Raw genomic sequence first — 10,019 nt, 5'->3', positions numbered from 1 at the left:
GTCTGTATGCCCAGCGAAATCAATTTTCAAACACTCAAGGAAATATGATTTAAAATATGATTTAAAAGGTAGTTTTCTTTTCATCAATAGCCCTGGCATTCAGGCTGTGATAATTCGTCATAACTGTGTGCTGAATAATTGCATTGATAATGGAACGTTTAAGCCAAACAACAAACAGCTCTGGTTCGTCGGCATCCCATGCCAACAACACTAATTCATTGATTAAAGTAAATTCTTGCACGCAGATAAATGCATACAATCACACGTTTAAGAAGTGACTAATTACAACTTTGCTAATTATTTGAAGATCCTATACAAATGTTAGATTGGTGGTAATGCACTGAATTGAGAGTACAAATGACACGTAAAAGAATCAGGACTTGACTCCGACTCCAAATAATGGTGATGGAATTAGCGGGGGGGGAAAATGTGTCAAACTCCAGTCAGGCATTCCATAGCACGGTAGTGATGTCATGTTAACACACCGTTTCACACCGTTTCTGGCGGTAATATCTCTTCAATGCCATGGCAGCACACTCGGTCGTAACTTTTAAGTGTTTTTGCTCATCAATGAAGCTTTCAGCTCATATTGGACAGCCTCGGGCATAGCATGCAGCGTCGGTTAACTTCTTTGTATTACAAGTTAACATCTTTCTAGATTTGAAGCTTTCGTGACTGCAAGGATTCATATTCTTAGGTTTTTTTGGTAAAGTCACATAGGTAAAAAATTTAAATTAATAAAATTAAAATAGAAATAAAATAAAAATCGTTTCACCTGAAGACGGAAGCTTGTGTTGCCTCCGAAACGTCGTGATTTTTATTTTATTTTTATTTCTCCGTCTTCAGGTGGAACGGTTCCACCTGAAGACAGAAGCTTGTGTTGCCTTCGAAACGTCGTGATTTTATTTTATTTTTATTTTACTTTTTTAATTAAAATTTTTTACCTACGTGACTTTACCAAATAAACCTAAGAATATGTTAATATCTTTGACACGCATCCATTACTGTTCACATTTTAGTATAATGGTCACCCTTTTTCTGTTATATGTTTATGTAGATTGATTTGTAATTGTACTATGATCAGTTTGGAAGTGATCTGCTCTAGCTGGCTTGTGCTGAAGGGGATTTATTATTCAACATTTATTTATGTTCGTGCAATGTTTGGGATTTCTACCGTGACACAGTTGACTATTGCACTGATTTCTATTTTTAAATCCTTTATATTAAGTTCGCGTGCATGCTTGCTTGCTTAGGACCGTGCAAATCTTTCGGTCGTTTTTAACCCACTTCCCGTGATCCAATCGAGCTGACATTTTCCACACAGACTCGTTGTGCGTGACAATTAATTTTCGTGAAATTTTTTTCCAAAATTTTACACTGTTTAGGGAAAACAAATTAAATATTTAATTACCAATTGCTTAATACTGGCAGACAATCATCTGACCCATAGATTGCAGCCATCTCAAGCCAGAGAACGAGGAACTCTAGCCGCCACGCATATAAAGGATTTAGAGTGAAAAACTTTGTTTTTACGGGTTTACTTGTTTTCAGTGCGGTACGTGATTTTATTTGTTTTACTTTGTCGTTTTGGTGACCTCTTGCAAACGAGACTATCCTGGTCTCTTGAGTAGTCACGTGCGTAAACAAAATGAAATTTAAATGTCTACAGGAGGTGTTTGTTTTTTGTATCGGACCTTCCTGTGAGATGTAACTCCACGACTTGTTATTTTATCGACTTGTAATTTATATATTGCTTAGGCTGCGCTGTTGATGCTTCTGTTTGTTTTCAACACAGGTCCGATTCTGCGCCTTCAAGGTGGTGAATGTGCTGGCCGTCTGCTCCATGCCTTTTGAGATCCGTCTTGTGGACTTCACCAAAACGCATCGACCAATAGCCAGGTGCTTCCTATGCATGGTCACGTGATTGACTAACTGGTATGCTGTTAAATTTCGATTTAAAGCTTTCGTGACTGCAGGGATTCATCTTCTTGGTTCTTTCGGTAAAGTCACGTAGAAGGGAAATAATAAAATAAAATAAATAAATAAAATAAAAACATACAATAATTTTCACGACGTTTCGGCCACAACGCAAGCAGCTGTCCTCAGGGTGAAAAAACGGTCTGTCGGAAAGACAGTGTCTGAATGAATTCACAGGTCTGTCGGAAAGACAGTGTCTGAATGAATGTATTCAGACAGTTTTTCCGACAGACCTATTCTTCACCTGAGGACGGCTGCTTGCGTTGTGGCCGAAACGCCGTGAGAATTATTTAGTATGTTTTTTATTTTATTGTATTATTTCCCTTCTACGTGACTTTACCGAAAGAACCAAGAAGATAGTATGCTGCTGTTGGATTGTGATTAGCACAGTAAGACCCACATTTACGTCTCCCCCACTCTTACGTGGTTTCGCAAACACATCGTCACTTTATGAATACCGCTACCTGATTTGCGTCGCCTCCACCCACGATCACGTCGCTGACAGCATCGTCCATCCTTTCTCGTATCCGTCACCTCGGCATTCTCTTCCAGCTGCCCTGTGAATCGCGTTGATTGATGTTTCGACATTCATCACCGCTCTTAGGTTTTTTCGGTAAAGTCACGTAGGTAAAAAACAATAAAATTCATAAAAGTAATAATAAAAATAAAATAATAAATTTAGCTGTGACGGTCCCACCTGATGACGGAGACTTGTGTTGCCTCCGAAACGTCGTCATTTTTTTTTTTATTACTTTTATTAATTTTAATTTTATTATTTTTTACCTACGTGACTTTACCGAAAAAACCTAAGAGTATGAATCCTTGCAGTCACGAAAGCTTCAAATCTAGAATTCATCACCACACCTTTCAGGAACGCATCCCCGATGGTAAACCGGGGTATTACTGTACGTGCATTATCGTATTATAAGCTGGAATTACACTAAACATTGCCGTTTTTAATTACTGGTCATGAAGAAACAAAACTTTTTTGTGTATATAGCTATCTGATACAGTGAATCTCAATTGAGTCAAGTATATGTCTATATTCTTTGGGTTCTTCCATATATGTCTTACGATTAATATTGAATTTGGCCCGTTAGAAAGACGATTGTCTGGTCTCTCTCTCGTCGAATTTGGTCACTCGTTATGAAAGCTAAATGCCCTGCCACTCGCGTAACATGTATCAAATCGTGGGATGTTACAAAACGAGGTGTTTTTGAAAAAATACAGGGAACTACTACTTTGAGACTGCAATGAAGAGCGTAGAGCAAGCTTCAACAAATCAGCAGAGAGGTCGTGGTTATATATACTACCCGTATTGCTCGCAAGGTTTAATTTACGGGGCGTCTTAAGCTCGCACAACAATGGCTGACCCATTGCATTAGCATGACACTCGGTGGGGGTATCACGTGGACGGGACTGCACTCATTCAGAGGAACATGAAACCTAGCCCAGGGTTCGGCCACCGTGCCTCTCTGGAGCGCGTGCTGTGGTGGGCTCTTTAACGGGATGGGACACTATGGATTGCCTTGGTGACAACAACATGCACGGTCAAACTATATTGTAAAGAATAAGGAAGGGGGGCAAAAACTAAATAGATCTTCTTGGTTCTTTCGGTAAAGTCACGTAGAAGGGAAGTTGTGGCCAAAACGTCGTGAGAATTATTTTATGTTTTATTTTTATTATTTTATTACTTCCCTTCTACGTGACTTTACCGAAAGAACCAAGAATATGAATCCCTGCAGTCACGAAAGCTTTAAATCGAAACTAAATAGATGCAGTTTATTCCATCACCCTATTTAATTTTGTTTATTTAAGTCAGAATGTGTTTGTCACCTGCTGCTGTGTTTGTGTACAAGTAGCTCTGCGTTTGATGAGGCTCTCGAACTATTTTGGTCAATACATTTTAAAAAATGGCTCTTCTTCTTCGAAAGGTTGCCTACCCCTGACCTCGAGGGTGAATCTTGTGCGATGTGCTGTGTTACAGCAGGCTGTGTGTGTTTGGTAAACCTTCAACATTGCATGGGGTTTTATTGTAATAGCTGCCTGCGTTGACCTTCTCCGCTCTGCTCGTTAGCTTGCCACACTGACTTGAGTGTCAAGAGGGGCTTCTTCAACCACACTTTCATTTTTCTTGGTTCTTTCGGTAAAGTCACGTAGAAGGAAAATAATAAAATAATAAAAATAAAATAATTGTCAAGACGAAAATTACTTTATGTTTTATTTTTATTATTTTATTATTTCCCTTCTACATGACTTTACCGAAAGAACCAAGAAGATGAATCCCTGCAGTCACGAAAGCTTTAAATCGAAATTTCACACTTTCATTTTTTATAGTTACATACACTCACGTAAAATGCAAATATATATTAACAAATGTTTACGGTGGGTATTTTGTTGACGTCATGAGCAACCATGCCGGACACATTTTTCTATATAATTAAATTCCTGGACATGAAGACACATTTTTACGCCTAGGTGGAGCAGTGGGCAATTCACGTCCGAATTATCTCACCTGCAGCTTGACCTCAGTTGATATGGACCACCGCCGTTAGTTTTACGGACTCGGAACCACTCGACAACAACGTGACAGGTCCCTTTGTTGTCTCGTGTGTGACCCATAGCTATGAGCCGGAGCTGCACCCAGCCGCAACATACAAGATAAAGTCCTTGTCGGCCACGCTGCAGATCTTTTCAACGGGCAGCATCACACTCACAGTACCGCTCCGTGCTTGCAAAGCGTCTCTGTCGTCGCTTGAAAAGCACCCTTTCCTCGCGTTCCACAGCGGCACGCATTCCAATACCTTCCAACCCCCCTACGTTCATGTATAGATGGCCGTTACACACTGCATGCGCCTGCTGATTGGTAACGTGTGACATAATGGGTTTGAGTCAGAGATAGAGATGCCATGTGTATGTGTGTACACGTGTGTCCCAGTTGGATTACAAGGCTACTTTTAAGGCTCTTTATGGAGAGATCCTGTAAAAAATTTCATCCGTGACCATTATCTGACACACGGAGTGCACTTCTCCGAGATTTCTGATTGGATTGCTTCATCTTCTTGGTTCTTTCGGTAAAGTCACGTAGAAGGAAAATAATAAAATAATAAAATAAAACATTATAAAATAATTCTCACGACGTTTCGCCACAACGCAAGCATCCGTCCTCAGGTGAAGTCCAGGTCTGTCGGGGAGACAGCGTCTGACAGACCAGGTCTTCACCTGAGGACGGCTGCTTGCGTTGTGGCCGAAACGTCATGAGAATTATTTTATTATGTTTATTTTTATTATTTTATTATTTTCCTTCTACGTGACTTTACCGAAAGAACCAAGAAGATGAATCCCTGCAGTCACGAAAGCTTTAAATCGAAATGGATGCTTCATCTCTTGACATAGTGCTGATAGCATAATACTTGGAATAAATTGGGGAAAACGGACCCGTTTGTTTTAATTCGACCCATTTGCCTCTACGTTTGTGTGATTGTGATTTTCTCTAATTCTTCCTCTACCATTACAACGTTGTTATTATTTGCCACCCTATGTGATTAACAAATTGCCATTGTCAAATGCTTGACGAAAGCATTGTATAACCCCAGGTTAGAAAACCGGCCTCTGGAAGACGAAATCTCAGAATTAACCTTGACACGTTCGAGCAAAACCATCTCTGATTTGTCACGCTCAATTGCGACGGCGTTTATTGTTCACGTGCTTTTATCTTTTCATAATGTTCAACACGGTTGCGATAACTACACTTGAACTGCCAGCAAGGGAGAGCGTCATCTAGGGGAGGAGGTTTTTATACCCTGGCTTGTCAGGAGAAGGCAGTGCAGCAAGAATGTGAACTCCACCTGCTCAGTCAGGATGTGATAGAACGTTTCTCCCCCCCCCCTCGCACGCGTGGGTTTTCTCCGAAAGCTTCGGTTTCTTCCCACAAATTGCAAATGTTGTGGATTTACTCTCCAACACACATCCGGTGGGCTGAAGTAATAACGAATTGGCACGTTTTGCTTACGTGGTTTGGCAGGTTACGACGTTTATATAGTTACGCGTTCTAACCCAGAAACCTTTATTATGAATTCTTCCCGCAAATAAACACGAATTAATTGGCCGATAACACCTTAATATATCAAGGACCACAGAACTTGGGCAATTGTTGGTTCTGGCTCATCACGTGGCTGGCCTTCCTGCTTGTCTGTAGTTGTCTGTGGTTCCTCGTGACTTTGAGAGTGAACGAATACTGTGCGCATCACAAGTTGCAATTATTATGATCACCACCCACGATAAATCAACTGCCTGGATCAAGGCTTTTCCAAGCCATCGCCATCTCACGGCCCTGCAAGTTAACAACTTAACAGCGTCGATACACGGTGGTCGTCCTCTCGAGGCGCTTGCTCCATCGGCTGCGACTTGGTTGCGAGTCTCGCCTGAGCCCACTCTTCTTGACAGTCAAGGTGGCGTGTTTAACACGTGCGTTCCTCTTTCTGTCTGCCGCTGCGATTCTACGCGATTCCAAGTATGCGCAACTTTCCGTTCTTCTTCGGAAAGCGACTTTCTGAAAAAAGTGCCGCGCCGGCGAGATGTTAACTCCCTCGCCTGGTATGCAGGAGATCGTGGGTTCATCCCGACCCCTGACGCCTTCTGTATATTTGGAGTTTGCTTGTTCTACCCATGGTCACGTGGATTTTTCTCCGGGTCGTCCAGTTTTTCCCCCCAGATTTAGAAGCAATGTGCGTTTAGAGTATTTGGCTGCTATACATTTCCACGCGATAAGCCACTTCGTTGAGCTATCATTTGTGGCCAGGTTGCTTCTGAAAAAGAGCTATATAGCTGAGTGGGTCTTACCTGGTAAAAAGTTTATAGACTGCGAAGTTGTTATTGGGCACCACATGGGTGAATGTGAACGGTGACGTTGAAGTGGTCGTGATGCTTGATCAGTGACGGTGATCTTTTGTGTTTCTTGCCGACAGCGCCGAACGTGTCCCTGATTGCGCAGGCCATAGAGCAGATCTACCCGCTGGTGTGCGCCTGCAGAAAGGTCACGTGATTGTGGTCTCTCTTTCGCTCGCCTGCAATGAAAAGGAGAGGAAACAAAAGTGACAAAAATAAAACTACGGAGAAGCAAAGACGCTAGAACACCGCACGGAGGGAAGAAATAACGACGAGACATTACACGCTACGGAAATATTCAAAAGCAGCTCGCGAATGCAAACTCTCCCTACGAAGACAAATTTCAACGGCGTTCAACCCAGCAACCACTTGCGCAGTGACCCCGGAGCAGCATGAACATCTGTTTACTGACGAGCAGGACAGGTTTACATTCAGTATATAACTTGCATTGCTCGCGTCGTTAAATAACAAAACATATTTTAGGGGTTGTGGGGGAAATGTTTTAGATTTCTGAATGAGCCATTGCTTGTGGGTGTTTTAGTCTTTTGTCATTTGCCGCCGTACTGTGTTGTTTTTGTTTTAACCTCTTAACACGTGTATCTCATTGCATTGTAATCACCTCGCCCCCACCGTGTCTTTTAAAAGCATTTCGTCGTCGTTTTGCGCTTTCACACAAGGCGAAGAGAAGTCTGAAATTTTGAAGTTGCATTTTCAGCGACGCGCACACAAAACCGCTTCGGTGTGTAACGTGACACTTCTTTTTGAAGGCCCCTATCGAATCGAAAAATAACCTAATGCTTCGGAGCATTCGGAGTGACATGTTCGGTTGCGTATTGTTCCGGAAGTGGGTTCCCCCCCCCCCTCCCACAGCACAGCATCAAAGCATTGAGATACGGTAGATGTGGCCAAGATAAACCAGAATGTGGCTGTGGATACAGCAGAGAAGCGGGCTCCTAAGATGTTATAGTTTATTCAAAGAAAATATACGGAACAAGAGAAATATCATGTGATTTATACCGGCCGGTCGTGGAATTTGTCCTCAGTCCGGAGATGAAGTCTTTATTTCAATCTTGATGGGGCTTAATTTTCTGGAAACGTTTTCAGCATTGGAATCTGGATAAAAACGGCTGGCAGTGGTGGGGAAATTTTTCTACGAGAAAATCGAGGTGGCGCTTGTCCCGAATGTTGTGAAGCATTCAGTCCACTGCAGGGATGTGGTTTAAAAAGTCAAGCAGCAAGGGACATGAAAATCTGCTTGCGTGCTTATTAACAGTGCACAGCTGAACGATATCGGAGGTTGGCTTAAAGGTAAGGGATAGTAAAAACAGGGAGCCTAAAATGTGAACTTTTGAGTTTTCAGCCTCTCTTATTCTCTCCCGCATGAAGGCGGCATGTGTTGTGTTGCACTGACGCCTGTCTTCCCAGGTGAGAGGACCCAACCCACCAAATGAGTTCGTAACCCCACACCCCACCACGTTTCGTCATTTTCCATGGCTTACAGAAAATACACTTTCTCAAAAAAGTGGCTTTAAAAGAGCTACATTTTAAGCGTCGGCCTGTGAGCAATGAGAGCGGCCGTTGTAGCCACCGATTAGCACATATTTGCAGCCCCATCAACTCCTACGGTTTGGGAATTGCAGCTCAGCAAGAGGGCCTGGTCAATGCCGCCTTCACACGCGTGCGAGCGTCAAACATGATGGCAACCCGTGCACGTCCGCCGCTGCCATTGACTGTGGAGACGACCAACTGCCACCGATTCCTGCCACCGTCGAAATGTCACCAATTCCGTGGTCATTTAAATTCGCGAAGCAATATTTTCGTTTCGGCCCTTGGGGCTGCACATTGAATCTAAAGCAATGCGAATCTATAGAATCTACAGTGGTATTGGCAGATACAAATCAAACATGGATTAGTACGTGCACAATTCAATGCGTTGTATTGTGAGTCTAATCCGTTTCGGTTGATATGAATGCCAAACGCTTGGCCATTTGAAACTATTTAATGATCTACGATCATGATCATGTGGATCAGCTCCAGCCCTTTGCCCAGCCAACACGATTGTGCTGTGTTCACAATAATAGTTTAACTTGGATTGTAATAAAGTTGTGGTTAGTTTTTTCGTAGCAACTTATTGTGTTTTTTTTACTTGCATCGTTCTTTGGGGTGACATCTGGTTCTGAGGAAATAAATTTGTGCTTTCATTTTATGACGTGCATTACGTTCGTATACGTTGGTCGATGTGGAGAGGGGTGGAATGGACGTTATTCCGCAGGATTGGAGTTGTGAAAGCCGCTGAAGTCCGATTGAAACATTCATTACTTCAACTCCTGCAGTTAATGGAGTTGTCAAAACATAGAGACGTAACATTTTTTTCAATAACATTGCCTTAAAATAAAAAGATAGACGACGCTCTGGGCAATGATCCTTCAGAACACATCAATTATTGACGAACGTGTTGAATTTTGTGAATTGTATCAGTGCACCGTTGCCAATACATGGCCACCAAATAATTAGCAATATACATCGGAGCTGTGTAGCTGTTCAAAGTAGTTTTACTACCGGTCATTCCACTACTACCGTTACCCTGTGTTCGTTTTAATCGTCTGCAAGCGTGTGTGTGTGTGCGCCTGCTTTATCTTAACAACTCGTGATAGAGATCTTGGCTGATTCGGCTTTTCCTTCGGTAAGCTCGGACTGACATGGAACACGCCCAGGTATAGGAGACGCGGCATTGTAGAGCCACCAAGCTACGGGTCGAGGGCGCTAACGGACTTCCGCAGCACGAGAGGGAACTTTAAACTATGAACTACAGCACAGTTGAGCGTCGATTATTCGGCTGCTACCAACTTTATCCGATGGTTCCTCGCCGATCCGGTGAAACCGGCAAAACCGTTCCAAAGGCTGTAACCAGTCCGTCGATCGGCACCATGTAGCGTGATAAAAAAAGTAGCTTTGCTTGATTTCAGTGTTAAGTGTTATTGTTTACAGTACATTATACACTACATACAACGTAAACGATGAAAATACTGCACGTGTGGTAAATACGGTACAATAAATAGGTAACATTTAAAAGTAGGATTTTTTGGTATGTTTATGCCAATTTTAAATAGTTTACACATTTTAAACACCAAGAACCAACACCTAAAAGCAAAATA

The 10,019-nt window shown here is 42.3% G+C and overlaps 1 protein-coding gene across 1 annotated transcript in view; it reads left to right on the top strand.

Moving 5' to 3' along the window:
- LOC133353236 (TATA box-binding protein-like 1) overlaps window positions 1–9,068 on the top strand; it is an 11,365-nt gene extending 2,297 nt beyond the window's left edge. The window contains exons 2-4 of the mRNA XM_061569321.1: window positions 1,796–1,899; window positions 4,602–4,696; window positions 6,945–9,068. Coding sequence (XP_061425305.1) covers window positions 1,796–1,899; window positions 4,602–4,696; window positions 6,945–7,021 — 276 coding nt within the window. The 3' untranslated portion in view covers window positions 7,022–9,068. The remainder of the gene's footprint in view (window positions 1–1,795; window positions 1,900–4,601; window positions 4,697–6,944) is intronic.
- Window positions 9,069–10,019: the final 951 nt, after the last annotated feature.

Source organism: Lethenteron reissneri, chromosome 43 (assembly GCF_015708825.2).
Source record: "Lethenteron reissneri isolate LAM-NWPU_2019-01 chromosome 43, ASM1570882v1, whole genome shotgun sequence".
Classification (NCBI taxonomy): domain Eukaryota; kingdom Metazoa; phylum Chordata; class Hyperoartia; order Petromyzontiformes; family Petromyzontidae; genus Lethenteron; species Lethenteron reissneri.
Note: the sequence above shows the minus strand (reverse complement) of the source record. Positions and strands in the feature narration are given on the sequence as shown.